The 22,199-nt window shown below is 42.0% G+C and overlaps 1 protein-coding gene across 2 annotated transcripts in view; it reads left to right on the top strand.

The window, feature by feature from the left end:
• Window positions 1-20,254, top strand: part of GALNT5 (polypeptide N-acetylgalactosaminyltransferase 5) — a 63,709-nt gene extending 43,455 nt beyond the window's left edge. The window contains exons 9-11 of one of the 2 annotated variants that reach the window (XM_061608747.1): window positions 417-497; window positions 3,528-3,689; window positions 16,531-20,254. In XM_061608747.1, coding sequence (XP_061464731.1) covers window positions 417-497; window positions 3,528-3,689; window positions 16,531-16,671 — 384 coding nt within the window. In that variant the 3' untranslated portion in view covers window positions 16,672-20,254. The remainder of the gene's footprint in view (window positions 1-416; window positions 498-3,527; window positions 3,690-16,530) is intronic. The other variant, XM_061608748.1, reaches the window with a different exon arrangement.
• The last annotated feature ends 1,945 nt before the right edge of the window (window positions 20,255-22,199 follow it).

Genomic DNA, 22,199 nt, shown 5'->3' with positions numbered 1-22,199 from the left:
AATATCTGAGGTGGGGATTGATGCAATGGCTGCGTGTCTTGGAAGTAGAAAAACAGTGATATTTTCATTTGCGTTTTCTAGTGGTGGAAAGAGGCAATATGGAGGAAGTCTTTTCCCTGCACTTAGGCTTGGATCCTAAATTGATGGATCTTTTCATGAGCACAGTTCTCTTTGTGTTCTTCTGAGTGAAAGCTTAGAATCCAAGGAGTGGTGTTGTCTGGGCAGGAGTTGGGGGGAGAAGCCCAGATTAACACTTAGCAGAATGAGCACAACGGTCCCAAAATGCAGCAAAGTGACTTAACCACATTTTGAAGTAACATGTGCATTAACATTGCTACATTCTGCCTTCAGAGCTTTACAGTCTACTTTGAAGTCACGTTCCTAACCTTTTGCTTCAATTTCTTTGTTTATTTTAGATTATTAATATAGCATTGGCTAAATGCATCACTGTGAATGGATCTAGTCTGGTCTTTGAGACATGTGATGTTAATAACAAGGTAAGACTGTTACTAGGTTCCTTTTGCATTTTTTGTATTAGTGGCCAAATATGATTGCTTTGCTTTAAAGCCTGTTTTAAAAAACAATTTGGAAGGCTGATACTGGGCACAATCCAGCAAGGCTTCCATCACTATTGGGAGATTCAGGGAAGTCTTTTATACTTACTAGAACAGCCTTTCCCAACCAGTGTGCCGCCAGATGTTGTTGGACCACAATTCCCATCTTTCTTGACCATTGGCAATGCTTGTTGAGGCTGATGGGAGTTGTGATCCAACAACATCTGGAGGCACGCTGGTTGGGAAAGGCTGTATTAAAAAGTACAGATTATGGAGCAGGATCTGTAATCAGTAATCAGTGAAGTCACGAACCAGTGACACTGGGCAGTGCTATGTTAGTGGCCTCTGTAAGCTGAACCACCGCACTCGCCCCATCTCCTGAAGATTCCAGAAAGTGTAAAATACAGTTTGCCCCAGTAGTCCTTCAAGCATTTCCAGGCACCAGCACTTTTCTCTGTATAAAACAGAGCCTGACATTAAGGAGTAGAGGGTTACAATCAGGCCCAGCACCAGCAGGGAGCCAGCTTGGGCACTGACTGAGGGTCCCTATGGCTGAGAAGGGACTCTGCTGCAGGGGCTGAACAGGTGTAGCTCCCACTCCATGATCCATGCTAGCATTGGGTCCTGTGCCCTGCAACCTGATACTGATCGTAGAGTAAGAGCCACCTTCCCAGGCAACACCCACTAGTGTGGGCTGGCTGCAGCACTTCCCACATCACACTACTGCCACCACCCAGCTGCATCAGTGTGTTAATGCACTGTGTGTGCATGCTTACCATCTTGGGTGATGGCAGGCGTGCACATACAGTGTGCTAATGTGCTGATGCGGCCAGGCCTATTTAAGCCTCTGGTGGCAGTAGTGCCACTGTGTCAGGTCACTGCAGTCTGGTGCCAAAGGGCCCGCTGCTGTCTGGTGTCGGCCCTGGTTGCAATTCTTCAGATCCCCGTGCACCCCCTTGTTATTCTCATGCTCAAGGGTGCCCTCCAGGTGTTTTGAACTACAAGGCCCATGAGCTTCAGCCAGCCTGCCCCTGGTGACTGGGGCTGATGGGAGTTGTAGTTCAAAACAAAGCACTAGGTTGGCCAAGGCTGCCCTAGTGAAATCTTTTAACTTCAAAAGAGCATACCTTATACCAAAAACAGGACAGGATATCAATTAGCAGGTAAGGATTCTTCTTCTAGGATTCTTCACACATAGGCAGTGAAGCAAAGATATGAGTACTTTTCATGCAGAGAATCCCTGTTTATATCACTCACTATTTTGTTTGTTTGTGAGGTGGCAAGACATGTCCTGAAGCCTTCACAATAATGGTACCCTTTTATTGTAATGGTCACTTCTTTCTGGGTCAATTCTTTCAACATTTGTTTGAATCATTTCTTTAGTTTTGTTTGTTTTTTATTTTATTTTTGTACACCAGTCAGTGCAGTGTTTTTCAGTGTTGGGTTCCCAGAAAAAGTTGTACTACAACTTCCATTATCCCCAGCCAGTTTAGCCAACGGTCAGCAATAATGGGAGTTGTAGTCCAGCAACATCTACAGACCCAATGTTGAAGAACACTGAGTTAGTGTGAGGGAAAGACTTACCTGTTGGTACCACTTCTGTGCAAGCAGAGGTTCCCAAACTGTGGTCTGTGGACCACTGGTGGTCAGCGAGTTTCACTCAGGTGGCCCACAGCTTGTCTGTGGATTTGTGGTTGAAGATGAGAGATAGCACCTCCATCACGTGGAATATACATACTGATTTTAATTGTATTTCTATTGCTTCTTTTATTTCTTGTATTGTATTGAATTCTATGGAATTGCAATAGCTACAACAGGCAAAAAAAATCTAAAAATGATCTGCCAAGATCCTCAGCAATTTTCAAGTGGTCCATGGGGGAACAATAGTTTGGGAACCACTGCTGTAAGCTTTAAAGAAAGACTTGAGACCAAGAAACACTTTGAGGGAAACAAAAACATGATTTTACAAGAATGCTTGAATTATGCAAGTGTGCACATTTAATTAGATAACCATGGGTGTCATATCCTTTTCTTGATTAAGTGAACAGCAGCTTTCCACTCACCCACCAAACCTATTGCAGCCCACTCAGTATGTCATGTGCCTGCCAGGTGTAGTGTGTCTCTGTATTTGCAGTCCTGGGCAGGCAGTGAAAATGGAAACTTTTGTCAAACTCCTGGTGTACATGGCTGGTGGACTGCCTTTGGTTTGGTGAGTCACTACCTGTGGAAGCGTGTCTCATCTGTGGCACTTCATGTTGGTGTAAATGGGAAAGAGAACAGGATTGTATGAAATGACCTGTTAGCACAAGAACTCTAGTACCAGCCCTTGAAAATAACGTCTCGGAATTTGTTTATTTATCTTTTTTTTTTAACCTGTCCTCCACCATAAGGTCCCAGGGTGGGTTAAACAATATAAAAATACAGTATAAAAATAAGGTAAAACAATGGTCTGATGTGTATCCCAGGCTCATAGAGAACAGTCACAGCAGTTCTATCCACTTCTCAGATTGCCTCTAAATGTAAATGTACTGCCTTCAAGTCGATTCCGACTTATGGCGACCCTATGAATCGCCTCTAGGCTATTAGTATTTTGCATACTGAGGGATTCAATTGCATACTGGAATTTAGGTGCAATTAAAGTGTGTTAAAGTGCTCTGGTGTAACAAATCCACTTAAAAAAACTCCTGACTTTTTGCAGTTAGGAAAGTGCCAGGAAAATGTATTGTAGCCAATAGACTAGATGTGGTGTGTGCTCAGTTGTGGAGTGTGTTGCGCCCACAACAATTTCTCTAATTTGCAGACATTCCCACAGGCCCCCAAAGGTTGGCAAATCCTGGGCTAAGCAAACCCCTGATGCAAACGGCTAATTCTGAATGAAATGTTTACCTTTTGAGACTGGGGCGGGGGGGGGGGATTTGCTGCAATAGCCAACGATGAAAACTTAGTCTGCTCCTAATTCTTTCCAATTTGCAGAACCAAAAGTTCAACTATACTTGGCTGAGATTGATCCAGCATGGAGACTCCTGCATGGCAGTGACTGATGCTAAAGGGACACTGGGCCTGCACCCTTGTGATAAACGAAACAATAGCCTGAAATGGTTGCATAAATCACTGGTAGCTTTTCATCAGGAACTTGTAAGTGCAGCATTTGCAAATGACTATTCCCCCTCCCCACCCCACTGTGGCTAAACTGGAAATGGTGCAAAACAAAGGGAGCCTTTTCCATCATTTCCATTTATATGGTAGTGTGAGGGGCACTCGTCATTCAAGCAAAGAAAGGGTTTGTGCAAGCATTACTTTTGGCTATATTTTGTGGATCGAGGATAACTTCTGTGAATATTTATTTATTTCCAGTTTATCTGTCCCTTCCTCCATAGAGTTCAGGGTGATGTGCATGGTCCTCACCCCACCCACTTTATCCTCACAACATCCGTGTGAGGTAGGTTAGGCTGAATAGGGACTTGACCCTGGGTTTCTCTAGAACTAGTCCAACACTCGAACCCAGGGGTGAGGAACATTTTTGCTGTTGGGGGCCACATTCCATCAAAGTCACTCTGTCAGGGGCCACATGGTGGCAGTGGGAAAGGCTGAAGCCCCTGGTGAGTTGGACCAAAGTCAAAAGTGGAAGGGCACCCATTTTCTCTCCCCCTACCTCTTTTTAACACCTCATTCTCTCACACTTTCTTCCTCTCCACCCAACAGCCTGCTGGGGCTAGAGGGATGACATCAGGCTGTTCTTGTCAGATGTCTGAACTTATCACTTATAGAAGGCTGTCTCCCCCCCCCCATTTTTATGACTCTATTCATTTCAGCCCTCGCCATTTTCCTCCTTCCCTGCCCCTCTGGTCTCTCCCCCGCCCCATGAAATTAGGCTGAGGGGAATATGTGGCCCTTGCACCCAAGTTGCTTACCCCTGGTCTAACCACATCATCACACTGGCTGTCAAGCAGCAAGTTCAAGAGTGTAAACTTCCAAGTATCTCCAAACTGGAATCAATCTAGACAGGACCACGGTACTGTAGAAAAAGATGAGGATAGAAGGAATCATTAGAGCTCCTTCCAGCAGGTATGTATCATAAGTCCTAAGTTGTGTTTCTCTGCTGAGATACATATGTGGCCAGTTAATTTGTGGAATTTCCCCAAAAGCTCCATTTGGTCGCAAAATGGTCTATACATTACTTCATTTTCGAGTGACATTGGCACCCCTCTTGAGGCAAAGGTCTGGAAATGGGTGCCTATAAAAACAGTGGGTTGGATTCAGACAAAGTAAGTCATGCCTGAGTCCTTATTGAAGTTACCAACTTAAGTCACATTGATCTTAATGGGACTAAAGTGTGACTAATATAGGTTGTGTACACATCATGCATTTAAGGCACATTTAAAATTCATGCCTTCCCCCAAAGAATCCTGGGAACTGAAGTTTGTTAAGGGTGCTGGGAATTAAGGTGTTGGACTACGACCTGGGAGACCAGGGTTCGAATCCCCACATAGCCATGAAGCTCACTGGGTGACCTTGGGCCAGTCACTGCCTCTCAGCCTCATGAAAACCCTATTCAAAGGGTAGCCCTAAGTCGGAATTGACTTGAAGGCAGTACATTTACATTTTTTTAAAGGGTAAACTACAGTTCCCAGGATTCTTTGGGGAAATCATGCTTTAAGTGCATGGTGCTCACACAGCCAGAGTCTGGATATCAAATATGGACTTTAATGGTGTCACATAGAAACTTTTGTCCTCATACCCCTTGTGTAGTGTTGTTAGTGTGTATGTACCAAACTCCATTTATTTCAACAGGTTGCAGAGTTGTTAATGTAAAGCACCCAAAGTGGCATGTGTGACCTCTTCTCGGAGATGTGTATGGCCTTGTCACTGTACACACTTCGACATCAGGTCAAGACAACTCTTTTAGCACAGGCTGTTGGGGGTGGAGGATATTACATGGATTAATCATAGCTTGGAAAAGTTACTTTTTTTGAACTACAACTCCCATCAGCCCCAGCCAGCATGGCCACTTTTCCAAGCTCTGGGATTAATAATACTGAGCTATATTTTACTATTTATTTATTTATTTATTTATTTATTTAAGACATTTATATACCACAGTGTACCCACCCTGGGATCATAAATATCAATCAATAAATAAAGCCATTCAAAACAAAATTGCTGAACACAAAAATAAAATCCAAAGAAGTTAGCAAACAGTTAAAAGCTAAAAAGCAACTATCAAGAACAAATACAGATCACATTCAGGCAGTGGATGCCCGTAGAGATTTAGAGGAACAATTAATTATTAAAAGCCAGATGGGCTAAAGTTGTTTTCAGCTGCCATCAGAAAAAGAGGAGAAAGTATGCAAGACATACCTCCCATGGGAGGGAGCTCCAGAGTCAAGAAAGTACCTGCCCTATATACCCATCAGAGTCAGTAAAGAATTCAACAGGGTCAGTTTCTTACTCCCCAAATCCCCCAGAAGTCAGGATTTAAATGCAGTATCTTTGTGTAGCATTCAAAGTTTGAATTAATACACAGTAGGAGTGTACTGGATTGTAAGTCAACAATCTGGGTTGTGGGAATGATCCAGTGACAGAACACTTGGGAAAAGGCCCTAGCTTCAGTTCTGGCATCTCTAGTTAAAAAGGATCCAAGTAGCAACTGATGGGAAAGGCCCCTGCATGACACTCTAATTAGGATGGACATATTGGACTAGATGGACTTTTGTTCTGGCTCATAAGGCAGCTCCTTATATCATAGAGCAGGATAGGTGACACGGTGCCCTCCAAATGTTGTGGCCTGCAGCTCCCACCATCCCTGAACACTGGCCATACTGACTGGGGCTGATGGGAGTTGTAATCCATAACATCGCAAAGTCACCATGTTGGCTACCTCTGTCATAGAGTTAGGTATGCTTAATCCCTTTGTTCACGGTAGGGTTGTATACACCAATGTTAGATTGTGGTCATGGGGTTAAAGAGTCTTCTTTTAAAGCCCCAGTGTTTTTAGAATGTGTTGATGATGGCTTGGGGGGGGGCGTGTTCTAATTTAAGATCTAAACCAACCTTTCTCAACCTTTGGGTCCCCAGATGTTGTTGTTCCCATCATTCCTGACCATTGGCCATGCTGTCTGGGGCCCAAAGGTTGGGAAAGGCTGTTCTAAACTTTGCTTTACTAAGTGATTTCAGTTTCTCAAAGATCTTTATCTTTCAGGCTGGTTACCCATACATGCTTAAAATGCTCATTGGTAACACTGCAATAATAAAAATAGTTTCTCTAAACTTTGCTGGTCCAAAGAACAATATAATGACTGTATTTAAAACACAAACACAAAAATCCTTTCCAGTCGTCACAGCTATAGCTTCTAGAAAAAAATCTAAAGACTAAAAAAGTACCAAGGTAAATTAGAATGCTTTTTCCCCCATCTGAAAGAGCCTGCTTTTTAGCAAACCCTTTCAATACTGGGGTGGCAAGGGAGAATAGCAATTATACTATCTGATCGATAATCTTATACAAGTTCCTGATATTGAGAGTCCTTCCATTTGTTCCTCCTTTACCATCTTGGTGCAAAACACTCTTAAAAAATGAAAATGCTTCTTTCTGAAGCGAAGAGGTTTTTGTGAAAGCATATGAAAAACAACCAGCCATTTAAGTTACCAGATAGCTTGTCAGGTCCCATTGACATTCTTTGATTGCCGCTGAACTTTGGGTCTTAAGACAGATTGGCCCCTGCCACAGTAAAGAAAGTTATGTTTCCTTTTTTCATAAAATCATGACACCCGGTTCAGCACAATTGGATACAGATGATTGCACCTATACGGAACAGAGCTAGCGGCAAGCTTGAGCTATACAATTTTGTCCACAGAGGTAAAAGATCAGATTAGTTTTTATGAAAGCTTTGGACGCTGAAGGAACAGAGGATTGGCCCTGCAGGATAAATACAGCCTAAAGTTATCGCTGTCGTATGAAACAAAAAGATGGATTTATTTTCTACCAAGCTAATGGCTGTCCTCTACAGGCCCTTCTTGTGTCTGCACTGTTTAAAATGAAGAAAAATCAATCGCAGGGCAGCCTGTTCTTTGGAGCAATCAGGAAGCAATCTTACATTGGAAGCTTTTTTTGTGTTTTAGTTCGTACATTTCCATTTGTGTGGGAGGGCAAAGAGGAGGATGTGAGCTTCAAGCTCCACCAGTACTGATTGTGCCACAGGTATTCTGCAGTTGTGCATGCATAGGCACCCCATATGAGCTGGACTCCTGATTGGGTACTGTGCCTGTGTATGCATGCACTGTGATGCTCTTTTACAGAAGTCCTGCTCAATGCATGGATGTCATGGGTGGAGCCAGTGGGGCACGGTGAAGGTGGAACAGAGGCAGCAGTATATACACATGGAGGAATACATGAAATGTGCTTTAGTGAATCGGGTTTTTTAAACTGCCATTGCTATCAACACATTGCAACCCATACCATCCATGCAGAAGGTCTTCTGTGCAAGCCCTGGGGAAATGAATGGGAGATATGCTAGAGCACTAGTATAATTCTCTCCTACTGCCCAGATTAATATCGTTTGAACATGAGAGTTTCACAATGGATTATGCTTTGCGGTCCTAGGTTTCTCAAACAACAACCCAACAGAGCCGAATTTAAGATGCCAAAATTAAAAACAAAGTTCTGGAGCCACTTGGTTAGGGATGGGATCTTTTGGGCAGTGCCAGTTCCAAAACATTCTGTCAACCTAACAGGCTGGCATCGATTCAAGTTTGTTGTTTATCCACTGCTTTTACTGATCTGGGTTTTTTTTGCTCAGAAACAAATGATAATATTGATATATTTAAAAGAAATATTGATATTATGAAGGAAATACCAGTATTTCCTTTTAAAATGCTGATATTTTGAAGAAAATATCAATAAATTAATGTTCTTAATATTAATAATTTAGAGGCGGATTTTTTTTTAAGTCTGTTTTCAGAATTAGCTGCAGATATTTACTACATTAAAATCTGATCCTCAATTACTGAGAATTATTTTATTTTATTTATTTATTTAATTACGCTTTTAAACCGCCCTATAGCAACGAGCTCTCAGGGCGGTGTACAGCAAGATAAAACCACATTTAAAAACGAACAAGTGTGGAGTACAGCATACAATATAAAACATATTTAAAAACAAAATTAGAATACAAATTAAAATAAAAATACAATTACAGTTAAATTTAAAATAAAATTAAATTTAAGCTTAAAATGCCTGGGCGAAGAGGTAGGTTTTTACCTGGCGCCGAAAAGATAACAAAGAAGGCGCCAGGCGTATCTCATCTGGGAGGGCATTCCATAATTCGGGGGCCGCCATTGAAAAGGCCCTAGATCTAATTGTTGTTCTCCGGGCCTCCCTATGAGTTGGGACCCGGAGAAGGGCCTTAGATGTCGAGCGCAGTGAACGGGTAGGTACATAGCGAGAGAGGCGTTCCATCAGATATTGCGGTCCGATGCCGTTAAGGGCTTTATAGGTGAGAACCAACACTTTGAATCTGGCCCGGAAACATATAGGTAGCCAGTGCAGTTGGGCCAGAATAGGTGTTATATGGTCGAATTTCTTCGTCCCAGTAAGAACTCTGGCCGCAGCATTCTGCACTAGCTGAAGTTTCCAAATCGTCTTCAAAGGTAACCCTACATAGAGTGCATTACAGTAATCCAATCTAGAGGTTACCAGAGCGTGAATAACTGAGGCGAGGTTCTCCCTGTCCAGATAGGGTCGTAGTTGGGCTACCAGCCGAAGCTGGTAGAACGCATTCCGTGCCACCGAGGCTACCTGAGCCTCAAGTGACAGGAGCGGATCTAATAAGACCCCCAAACTACGGACCTGCTCCTTTAGGGGGAGTGTAACCCCATCCAGAGCAGGTCTGACATCAACCACCTGGGCAGAGTACCCCCCCCCCACCAACAGCATCTCAGTCTTGTCAGGATTGAGTTTCAGTTTATTAGCTCTCATCCAGTCCATTATCGCGGCCAGGCAGCGGTTCAGTACATTGACAGCCTCACCTGAGGAAGATGAAAAGGAGAAGTAGAGTTGCGTATCATCAGCATATTGCTGAAAACGCACTCCAAAACTCCTGATGACCTCACCCAGCGGCTTCATATAGATATTAAAGAGCATGGGGGACAGAACTGAACCCTGCGGGACCCCATATTGGAGTACCCAGGGACTCGAGTAATGCTCCCCAAGCATCACCTTCTGGAGGCGATTCCCAAGATAGGAGTGCAGCCACCGCCAAGCAGTGCCTCCAATTCCTAAGTCCGTGAGTCGCCCCAGAAGGATACCATGGTCGATTGTATCAAAAGCCGCCGAGAGATCAAGGAGAACCAACAGAGTTACACTCCCTCTGTCTTTCTCCCGACAGAGGTCATCATACAGGGCGACCAAGGCCGTTTCTGTACCAAACCCCGGCCAAAAGCCTGATTGAAATGGGTCCAGATAATCAGTTTCATCCAAGAGAGCCTGGAGTTGGTGAGCGACCACGCGCTCTAGAACCTTGCCCAGAAATGGAACATTTGCTACCGGTCTATAGTTGTTAAAATTATCAGGGTCCAAGGAGGGCTTTTTTAGGAGCAGTCTCACCACCGCCTGTTTCAGGCAGAGTGGGACCACTCCCTCTCGTAAAGAGGCATTAATCACTTCCTTGGCCCAACCGGCTGTTCCATTCCTGCTAGTTTTTATTAGCCATGAGGGGCAAGGATCCAGAGCAGAAGTGGTCGCCCGCACCTGTCCAAGCACCTTGTCCACATCCTCGAGCTGTACCAACTGAAACTCATCCAATAAAACCGGACAAGACTGTGTTCTGGACACTTCATTAGATTCAACTGCTACAATATTGGAGTCAAGGTCCCGGCGGATGTTAGTGATCTTATCTTGGAAGTGCCTCGCAAACTCATTACAGCGGGCTATTGATGGTTGTATTGCATCCGGAGGACCAGAGTGTAGAAGTCCCCGGACAACTTTATAAAGTTCCGCTGGGCAGTTACAAGATGACTGAATGGAGGCAGCAAAGTACTGCTTCTTTGCTGCCCTCACCGCCTTCACATAACGTTTGGTAGAGGCCTTCACAAGAGCATAATTACAGCCGTCGGGAGTTCGCCTCCATTTGCACTCAAGCCGTCTCCTTTCTTGCTTCATCACTCTTAGCTCCGAGGTAAACCAAGGAGCCAATTGAGCTCTGCAACGGAGAGGGCGCATCGGGGCGATTGTGTCAACTGCCCGGGTCATTTCCGTATTCCACAGAGTGACCAGGGTTTCGACAGAATCGTCAGTTTTATCAGCCGGAAAATTCCCTAGAGCCCTTTGAAATCCCTCAGGATTCATTAGTCTCCGGGGACGGACCATCTTAATCCGTCCTCCACCCTTGCAGAGGGGAGAAGACAATGTGAGTCTAAATCTCAATAGGCGGTGATCTGTCCATGACAAAGGAATAGATGTAAAATTCCTTACTCCCAGATCACCATCCCCTAACCCAGTGGCAAAAATCAAGTCTAGAGTATGTCCTGACACATGCGTAGGGCCAGTAACAAATTGAGACAGCCCCATGGCTGTCATGGAGGTCATGAAGTCCTGAGCTGCTCCAGACAAAGCAGCCTCGGCATGGATGTTGAGATCCCCCAATACCAGAAGCTTGGGGGATCGCAACACCAAATCCGAGACCACCTCCGTCAGCTCAGTTAGGGAAGCTGTTGGGCAGCAGGGTGAATGGTACATTAATAAGTGGATTAATGAAAAATTCAGTATCAAATCTGAATGGGGCAGAATTCTAGCACATCCCTACACTTGGTTCATGTTTTTATTTCTGAACCGTTGGGCTCTCTAAACTAGGAACAAGCAATGAGCCTTTGGTAACCTGCATATGGTGCATGAAGTAGAAATGACTTGAAACTAATTTAGGTGTTCTGAAATCAGCTTGAATCAAATTACTCTGGCTTCACTTGTTTGTATATCATCATTTGATTTTCAAAGTTTCCATTCTAAAAGACCATTGCTGATTGCAGAAGCAGCTCGCCTAGTGGGCAGAGTTGCAACGTTCACTTCCTGGTAGCGGCGTGGGTGCCACCTACCAGGAGGGGTGAGGTGGCAGGGTGTCCACATGTACAGAGCCAATCTGGAGCACCCATCTGGCCCAGACCTCCCAGCTCCCTTGACCCTCCCCCTCCTGGTAAGTGGCAGCACCACTACAGCGGCTCCGCCCCACCAGTCGAGCCACTTTTGGCTGACATGTAAGTTAAAGCCACAAAAGAGTGATGGGATAAAGGTTTTCTACATCCTGGAGTGCAGGATCCCCAACTGCCTGGATAAGCCTGTACATGTACAATTTTGCCTGTGCTTAAGATCTGTTCATGCAACCAAATGCATATGCATAGCTTGGGTGCTAGGTATGCTGCCACAGTCCTGCGTCCTCCATGTCTTCCCTATACTTGTGTAGTCGTATGCGATGGTGGAAGTCCCAATGGATTAAAGCTCTGATCCATCATAGGCATGTGGCAAGGTCACTGCTTGCGTCTGTGTTGGAATTGCTTTTTAATATGTTTTTAAGCCTTTTTAAAAAAATAGATGTTTCTAAACCTTTTTTAAAGATGTTTTCAAATATACTTTAGAGTGTGTTTAGTGCTCTTGTGTGCAGCCCTGGACTTCTACTGGGAGGAAGGGTGGGATATAAATCAAATAATAAATTTAAAAATTAAAAATTAATATCCATTGACTCAGCCCAAACTCTACCAAGTCATCATATCTTTAACTTTTTTGTAGCTTCACCACACTAGGCACTGCCTCACCTGTTGGCAAATAAAACACGGCATATGCTGCAAATAAAGAGCTATATATGATGGGCTTCCAACTGGAGATGGTTAAAACAGCAAAATTCTCTGTATTCTTCCTATGTCATTATGCGAGTATGAATGTTGTTATAGGTTAATATTGGAAACCACTGTTTTAAGGTTGGAAGAAACTAAAGATAACTCTGCCAAGCTATCTTATTTTGAACTCAGTCAATATTCATTTATTACAGTTGTGTCCCACCCTACCCTACAAGGACCTTAATGTTTGAGGCTACAGTCTTGTAGACACTTATCTGGGAGTAAGTCCCATTTAACTCAGTTGGGCTTACTTTTGTGTAGAATCATAGTGTTTGGCTCACAGCAACCCCATGAGATAGGTTTAGTTGTAACAATGACAGAAGTCAGGGCCATTCAGTGAGCTTCCTGAAGGAGCAGAGATTTGAACCTGTGTTTCCCACATGCATTTTATTTATTTATTTATTTATTAAATTTATATCCCGTCCTTTCTTCTAGTAGGAAAGCAGGGTGGTACATGTCCACCATTCTAGACTCTGCAAGTCAGTGGCTTCTAAACATAGTTAGTTGTACGTCATATTGAATTTAACAAGTATCAAAATTCAGGATAGATTCTTCATATACACACAGGATAATCACAGCCTGTGGACATTTTGGAATCTATAGAGCAGTGGTTCCCAAACATTTTCCCCCCACAGACCACTTGGAAATTCCTGAGGGTCCTGGTGGGCCACTGAATGATTTTTTCTGCCTGTTCTGGTAATTGTCATGTGCTGTACTAGATATGGTATGGTTTTAAATGGTATTTAATAGTATTTTATTGATTCTTTTATTTCTTATATATTGTATTTTATCATATTACAATTTGAATTCCATAGAATTCAGATAGTAATACAGTAAAATACAAGAAATAAAGGAAGCAATAAAAATACAATTAAAATCAATATGAAAATTTAATGCAGTCTCCCATCTTCAACCAGAAATCCACAGACAGACCATGAACCACCTGAATGAATCTTGTGGACCACTGATAGTCCATGGACCACTGTTTGGGAACCCCTGCTATAAAAAGCATTTTCCAGGAAATAACAATTCAAAGACTCAACGATTCAAAGACTGCAATGATAGGATTGTTTTCTGGGTTTTCTAGCAAATGTCAACTGATCAAAAATCTGCGACTGCAAAGACAGCTACAGATTGAAGATAGCATATTGACATAATCTAATCTTTCTCCAAATCGACCATGTACATGACAAGATAGCAAGCAAATAGAAAAAAAAATTCCAGCTAAAATGTATTAAGGATCCATTGTACTATAGGTTCTTTTTCTAAAAGACCATTTGTTACCAAGGTTACCAGTTTGTGATGTGTAACTACTTACTAATGAAGCATAAAGAAATTGTGCTCTGGACAAATCCACAGAGCAGATTACTTGCTTTTGATCAGCTTGGAGTTTGTTGTCTTTGCTTTTAATGGTCTTAGCTTCCTTTGGACCAAACCACAGAATTCCACAACCACAAGTAGGGAGGAAATTTTAACACAGACTTATCTGATTCATTGTTTTTTTTTTAAAAAAAGTATGTAAACTGAAACAGCAGCTATACTTTGAAATTTCAACTTGTTTGAACTTTGCAGTATTTATTTATTCATTATACTTGTATACCGCCCCATAGCCGAAGCTCTCTGGGCGGTTTACAGTAACTAAAAACATATACAATTTAAAAATACATCTTTTAAAAGAACAATTTAAAACACAATTTAAAAATTTAAAACAATATAAAACACATGCTAAAATGCCTGGGAGAAGAGGAAAGTCTTGACCTGGCGCTGAAAAGATAACAGTGTTGGCGCCAGGTGCACCTCGTCAGAAAGATCATTCCATAATTTGGGGGCCACCACTGAGAAGGCCCTCTCCCTTGTTGCCATCCTCCGAGGGCCTTTGATCTTGAACGTAGTGTACGGGTGGGTTCGTATCGGGAGAGGCGTTCCATCAGGTATTGTGGTCCCAAGCTGTGTAAGGCTTTATAGGTCAAAACCAGCACCTTGAATCGAGCTCGGAAACATACAGGCAGCCAGTGCAAGCGGGCCAGAATCGGTTTTATATGTTCGGACTGTCTGGTCCCTGTTACCAATCTGGCCACTGCATTTTGCACAAACTGCAGTTTCCAAACCGTCTTCAAAGGCAGCCCCACATAGAGTGCATTGCAGTAATCTAATTTAGAGGTTACCAGAGCATGGACAACTGAAGCCAGGTTATCCCTGTCTAGATAGGGACGTAGTTGGGCCACCAACCGAAGTTGATAGAAGGCACTCCGTTCCACCGAAGCTACCTGAGCCTCAAGAGACAGAGATGATTCTAGTACAGTTCTCCAACAAAATATATATGCAGAAAACCACATGTATTATGGAAAAGTGTGCATAAAAAGATTGTATTAATAAAAATAACATTAAATTAATTATATTAGGGAAAAATTTTGCAAAAATGTGTATATTGGGCAAAATTATATACCAAATTGGTTATTAGGAGAAATGCAACCAAAATGCTGATAAACGTTTGTGAGGACTTAAAAAAAAAATCAAACTATTGCAGAAATGTCACAAACTGAACTTAAGACTGGAAAACTGACAAACCAGAATTGACAGATTTGTCCATCCTTAGAAAAGGAATGAATTATGAAAGTTATACATATTAAGCAAATGTTGCCTCACTTTGACATAAAATCAACCAATTTTGATTTTTTAAACACAATCCCTATCAGCGTAAAGTCCAAACTACACCTTACATAGAATGCACAGCTACTGCTGACTTGCATATTCTTTTGCTTTCTGCTATAATGTTTAGTTAAAAAGATGCATGCCATGGCATCATCACACTTAAAGTTTCCCTGCCCTTTGCAAAGTGAAGTGGATCAAAGGTGGGCACAATCTGAGCACAATTGCATTGCAATATCGGCATGTGTAGACCAGTCCTGGAGTACTGTACACTTAATGACTGACAGCTGAGTGACTCATTGATGAACATGTTATCTGAAGAGTTTTGTTTGTGATATCGGATATATGCTAGCCCATTCACAAACCATCATTATATATTACAGTCATCACATGATAAACATGCATGTATGAATCAGAAGAACTCTAGGTAGGTTACTGGAAAAGCTACAGTAGTACAAGAAAAAGGCTACATTATATGAATATCTGAAAACTCATAGTTACACCAGTGAATGTGCATAGTCACTGAAATGTGATTATCAATATTCACTTGTGATATGGGAAGTTTTCTGTTTTTTAGGAATTCATAAAATTCAGCTGGCATTTTCAGCATTGTGAAATTAACATTCACAAAATTTTGAACATTCACTTTAACTTACATCAAAATATTGGTAGGTTTGGCCTATATCATAATAAATCCTGATTTTTAAAGAGTTGCTATTTTGATCAAATGATGCTCCAAAATGTTAACTCACATTTCTCAAAGTAAGCCTGTAATTCCCCTTGAGAATAATGGGACTCTGTCTAATTAGACAAAGATAGTTGCACCTAAATGCAAAATAGCCTGAATATGATCCCTGCTCATTCAAAACGTCTCGTGATTTCATAATCCAATTTCATATCCCAGCCTTTGGACTTAATTAACAAATTACCCAATCCACTTTCCATCGTGGTAAGTGCCCTTCTGCTTCATCAGCTAAGAAATAATGCAATATGAAAGCCAGGATCTCCCACCATAAATTATCCTATATTGCAAATGCCATCTGGGATTATATTCTTTGCATGATAATTACCATTCAGACAAAAAGAGTTCTGCTCTTTGTATTTTCAAAGCATTGAAAACCCATGTGGCACAGAGAGTGTAGCAAACAGGTGGAGAACACCTGAGAACAGGTGGAAATGTTGGGTACTGTCCAACATCTCCATTCAGCTTATAAATTGAATACCAGCCTTTGCCAACCTGGTGTCCTCTACATGTTTGGGCTGCAACTATCAGCCCCAGCCAAGCACAACTATTGGTTGGTTGTTGAAGGCTGAATTATACATATTGAACAGAGGCAACTAGAGAGGACATAATTTGCAAAGCCCTTCCCTAGCCCCATGTTAATGGCCGTTTATCAGCTTTATACAAACAACACATTGCCAATGCCTTCTCTTTCCCCCCTCTCTTTAGATGGATCACGTTGTTTTAGAACACCTTCCACGGGCCACATGTTTGGAAGTGGATCAGTCTCAGGAAGGCCTGAAGGCAAACATTTGTTCCTCCTCCAATCTTTATCAGAAGTGGCAGTTTGGAAATTATTATGCTGACTGAAGAAAAAGATGAGCAAGCTGGACAGGAGAGCCGCTTTGTATTCCGGTGATTTTAAAAGTGACAGCTGTGAAACTTCTGATAGCAGCAAGTACAAAACTGCCAGTTCCCTTCCAAGCCACAATTGAAGCCTGTCACTTTTAAAGAAGCATATGACGAAAACAGAAGATGGAGCAAGAGAACAGCTGGTTTAATGTGGATTAATAATGCAAGCCAGGCACACTGCCCCAAAGGACACCTGGCAGGAATCTGACGGGGGCAGGGGAATCATTGATTTACATGCTAAAACGTAACGCAAACTGTAGGGCTCAGCGCTCTGTTTGGGGCTTTTTTAAAAAAAGTGACTAATTTCATTGGTCTCTCTCGTCTCCTACATTTAGAATGCCAGCCTTGAGAATTACATGTCTAAAACCTGCATCTCCAAATGCACGGCCTGAGTACAGGAGTCGACAGCTACCAAACTGGATTGATTGTGGCTGCCAGGAGAAGACGCAGCCCGCACTTCAAGGCCATGGCAAAAATCTGAGTTTATTATGGGGGGTAGGAGAAGGGTTGAAAATGTCTTACAAGACAAGGAGGGCAGGCACATACATATCTGATATTTAATAAGTGATTATAACTAATGCTCTAGGCACAAACACACACACACACACCTTTTAAGCAAATTAATCTTGACTGTTTCCAGAAGCAGACGTTGGGACCAAGTTTTGAATATCCTTCCTCCCCCAGCCATGAAACTCTTTCCCCTCCTCCTAAGAACATTGAAAGTGGCTCCCTTGTTCCAAGCAAATGCACAATTTGCATGTCCTCTCCCTGTATGTGAAGAGGAGTGTGTGTTGGGTGAAGCATTCAGTTCTCCCACCTGCAATCTGTAGTGGCACAGTCCAGCAACAGATTCAATAAGTGAGGCTGTTGGCTGTGGTCTGTAGGGATTTTCAGGTGTATTCCTTGGCACATTTAATCTTTGTGCACAGGAGAATGTGGGGCCTTGCCCTGACCTCCAATATCCTTGCATTCAATATTTCATAATCAAACCTCCAACATCCATGCACATCTATAAGTGTCAGTGGGACTGCTCTGGAGTAAGAGGCTTGAGGATTAGCATTCTCTGTCTCAGAACATCACACTGAAGCTGTACCTCACAATACAAGCTTCAATGACAGCCCAGCTTTCATCATCCATAATGTTTACAGTCTTTTACAAGTCTGTTTTATGTCCAAGAGAGCCTCTGTATAATGTTACCATGACATCATGTATCAACACTGACAATGTTTGACAAGTTGAGCCTGCCAAAATATTGATTTGCCTAACAGACTTCACAGTCAGCTTCATTCCCAACTGTCTTTCTGATTCCCTCCCACCCAACCCCATCTTTCAGTATTGCTACCCTGCAGTCACCATCAGAAAAATTACACAGATATTGTCTGTGCACTCCTGTTTGATCAAGAGCATGAATTTCATTACATTCTGTGCACTGACATTCCATCATTTGTCATTTAGCAGGCACAGAGTGGCCATATGTCATAGTCACATTGCATTTCCCCCATGCCATTTGTAAAATGTTCACTTCAGTCTTAGTTTTGCTTATGCTTTAAAGAGCATTTTGTGTGTTCCCTCTGGACTGTTGGCACCTTCCCAAAAATGTAGTATTAGGAAAAACACAGAGATTGTAACCAAACAGCCTTTTCTTGCAGAAATGAGAATCATGTTGGCTAAATATATGTAAAATATTCACAATAGTCTTTGAACAAGATGAGATCTCCTAGAACCCACAATATAAGAACATGCACCTGTGTCATTCCTCCATCCCAGTGTTCACGATGCAAATGGAAATGACTTCAAATAAACGTGTCCACCATTTACAGTGAACCTTATATCCTAGCTTGGGCAGCTCTTACAAGCAGGGATAAGGTACCACCTATTTTGCAGCCATGCACGGCGTTGACTTTTTTGGTGATGGAAGGTGGGAAAGGGCAATCATTATAGACTTTCAGACATCAAAAACAAAATGGAAAACTGATGCCATGTTTGGAAGCAATACATGACAGTAATGGGTACAAAATTCCAGTGGTCCAACACTTACTGGCAACTAGCTTGCACAAGAGGGCAGGAAGGATATTCTGTCACCTCTCCCTATGCACATTGCTGGAAGGAAGAGACCAAATCAAAACACAGCAGTGAGGACTGATCCCCCTCTCTCTGTCCTCAAAGCTATCTTCTAGAAAACCAGACTGGCCCCCAAGTTTTGCAAGTGTTTGTGCACCCCTGGTCAGAAACATGCCAAGGCTGCCTTGTGTCCACTTTAGCCTAGGCTCCCTGCACCTATCTCCATAGGCCCATGAGAGCATCCAAATTTCTGAGAATTAATCAAAGCATTATATGTGTGGCCAACAGCCCCTTTCCCTTTCTTTTAAGCATTAATGGAGCTGTGTGCACAATTAACCAGTTCATGCAAGCTTTGCATGCACAAAATGCAATGCCTATGTGTGTGGGTTTTTTGGAGTGGGTGGGGCAGATATGAATAAACACTTTTTTGATGCCAGAATGATATACTACTTTAAAAAATGAGGTTTCCACCTGTGCAATAGTGACCTTGTGATTATCTAACCAATATATGGGCTAGCACTGTCAACTTTAACAATATCCCACTTCTCCAGATAGGTGATCAGTGCTGTTAACCTTGACAGTATCAATCATCAGCTTGTTGCCGCATACCCATTCTCAATCCAGTCTGAAGCTCCATTAAAATTAATAGGATTTTGGTTAGAGGCAGCTGACTTGTCCCCTTGGTTCCAATGTAACTTAAGCCCAACTACATTTTCTCTGGACTCAGCCACGTTTCCCACTCCAGTGTCAAGAATTACATGTGAAGCCCATCCATTTGTGTATGCAGAAAAAGACAATGTGTGAAGCAATCCTGAGATGAAAGCATCTATCTTTTTAAAATAAGGAGCGTCCTGTTATTCAAAGGTTAGTACTTCGCTAAACTAAGAAATCAAGGGCCTGTAGTGATGCTCTTCTTCTCTATCTACATAATCTGCAAGGGAATCACGGCCTTTTAAGGAAACTTGAACATTTTTCTGTGTCACTGAAACAGCACAAGTAGGTGCATTAGTGACCAAACTCTTGATTGCACCCAGTTGTGTTATCTTTTATTTAATACAGATTGATCCAGATGTAATTTAATGATGAATCCTGTAAATGTTTCAGTCTCAAAGTTAAAATTCATTTGTTTTATTTTATTATCTTGGGGCGGGTGGAATCTGTATAAGCATCCAGTGAAAAAATGTGCAATGACTTTTTGGGCACACCTGTCCACTGTGAATTTTAATTATGTATTATGCAATGTATATAGCTCAGAGATTATCCCCCATCTGCATACAAACTCAAAGGGTGACTTAATTCCTTATTATTTTAAACAGGCTGTATATATTTTCAAATGTGAGCAGATGACTGTTATATAATACAATTTGTGGGGTTTGTGTTTTCATATCCTTCCTATCTTTTCTTCATTTTGTTCCGTTATCTATAGGTAGCAGCAGTAATTCTACAGTCTGAAGATTGTTATGTATTTCAAACAAAAATGTTATTTACATATGGAAACTGTTTATTAAAAAAATCAAAAATAGTTTTTTACAAATATTGGCTCATTGCATCTGTCAACAGCTTTCCTATCATAGCAGTGTTTCTTCTGCTTTAGCTTCGTGGGACCTCTACATGATAAATTTGTAGCGCAGCACAATAAAAGTGTAGCTCTTGCTCTGTTGTAGCACCCATTTCCCCAACACTCAACTGATAATATTTTGTCACTGATGATTTCCCACCTATTCAGTTATTGCATTGATAATTTGGATTTGCCATGTGGAATTTCATTTTATGAGCGGCATAGTCTGGAGTGGGACCAAATGTTTGACCACAAGGACTTGTGGGTAAAAGGGAGTTTTCAGGGCAGGTCAAAATAGGTTTCATTCATTAGAACCCTTTTTACTTTTCAGAATGCTGTTTGTAGCTGCTTTTTCTAGAATCCATTTTCCCTGTTCTTTCTTTCTTTCTTTCTTTCTTTCTTTCTTTCTTTCTTTCTTTCTTTCCTTCTTTCTTTAACACAGGCTTCTTCCCAAGGTAATCCATGCCAGTCAGAGATCCCATAGGCAATGTGATTATATCATGTCATCATGGAGCAAGTGAGAAGTGACTACAAATGGAACCACATCAGAGTGAGGGTCAGAAGCACTGCTGTAGTCTGAAATATTTCATGATGATGTCATGTAACCAATCATGTCATTTGTTGTAGCCATTTGTTGATATCAGATAGCCAAATCAGAGTAAGGACAATGTCTCTAGCCCTAACTCTGAATGAGTAAACACTTTTAGTCCATTTTATTCCCTTCACAACAAAGAGCTGAATAAGAGAATGCTTTCCATGGGAAGCAATGTTTTACTGCCTACTATAGCCTAGTGTCCATGTGTGTAGTATTGGATTATTATTTTTTTCAAAAAGTTGCTTAAAAACCTCCAAGAGCGTCTGGAGCATTTCCTCTTTTACCACTGCAATACCAAAGTCGGTAGCCCATATAGCACTTGAAAGGGGGGGGGGGAATTAAAAGAAATCAAGTCCAGCCAGGCTACCCCTTCCCTGCAGCAACAACCTGCCATTTCATGAATCTTTTTTCTCCCTCTCCTATCTCTTAATTATAGTTCTCAACTGTGCATTCTTCCCCTTTAGCCCTAGGGTGGAAATCTGTCACAGACTACCCCTTCCATAACAGCTATCCAGGGCCATTGATAACTAGGCTACTACTATAACGCTTAAAATCTTCTGAATGTCTGTGCCTGTCTCGGAAAGCCCTTAACAATTGATTAAAACAATTGATTTCTTCATCTTGTAACCTGTTCAACTGCAGCCTTGTCAGTAAGAAGAAAAAAGTGCCCCACCTTGAGGATAAGAGACATTCTTGAAAACCTATTTATTGCTGAGTAGAGTAGACACGCTGAAGCTATTGAAGGCAATGGATTATTTCAGGGTAAACTTTCTGGGCTACAGCCTACACAAGATTATGCTTGGAATCTGCTCAGGAAAGTTGACTGAAGGCCAACAGAAACCCCAGCTCTCCAACGCTAGTTCAGCTATTGATTTCTTGACTTTTGAATTGTTCCTTATCAAGGATGCACATGCACAAGCCCGCACAAATCTCTCTGTTGATAACATACTTTGCCAAACCTGACCATCACAATACTATTTGTAAGGAGACTGCCTGCCTGCAACCTTGTCCAGATTGTCCAGAAATTTCCTTGGCAAGTGGGGTTGCCACTGTGTGTTTCAGGGAGGCTCCTGTGCCTTAATAGCAACAGGTTCAGCTTCCATATGTGAAAGCTACATCTGTTGAATTTCTGCAGTGTTGGGATAGCAAGTGATAACCTAACATCTGGGGTAATAATAGGTATTTTTTAATTATTATTATTAGTAGTAGTAGTATGCCACTTTTCCATATAAATATGCTCAAATTGGCTCAACATTAATTAAACAGGAACCT

The sequence above is a fragment of the Rhineura floridana genome, chromosome 2 (assembly GCF_030035675.1).
Source record: "Rhineura floridana isolate rRhiFlo1 chromosome 2, rRhiFlo1.hap2, whole genome shotgun sequence".
Taxonomy (NCBI): domain Eukaryota; kingdom Metazoa; phylum Chordata; class Lepidosauria; order Squamata; family Rhineuridae; genus Rhineura; species Rhineura floridana.
This window is presented reverse-complemented; position numbering and strand designations above follow the sequence as displayed.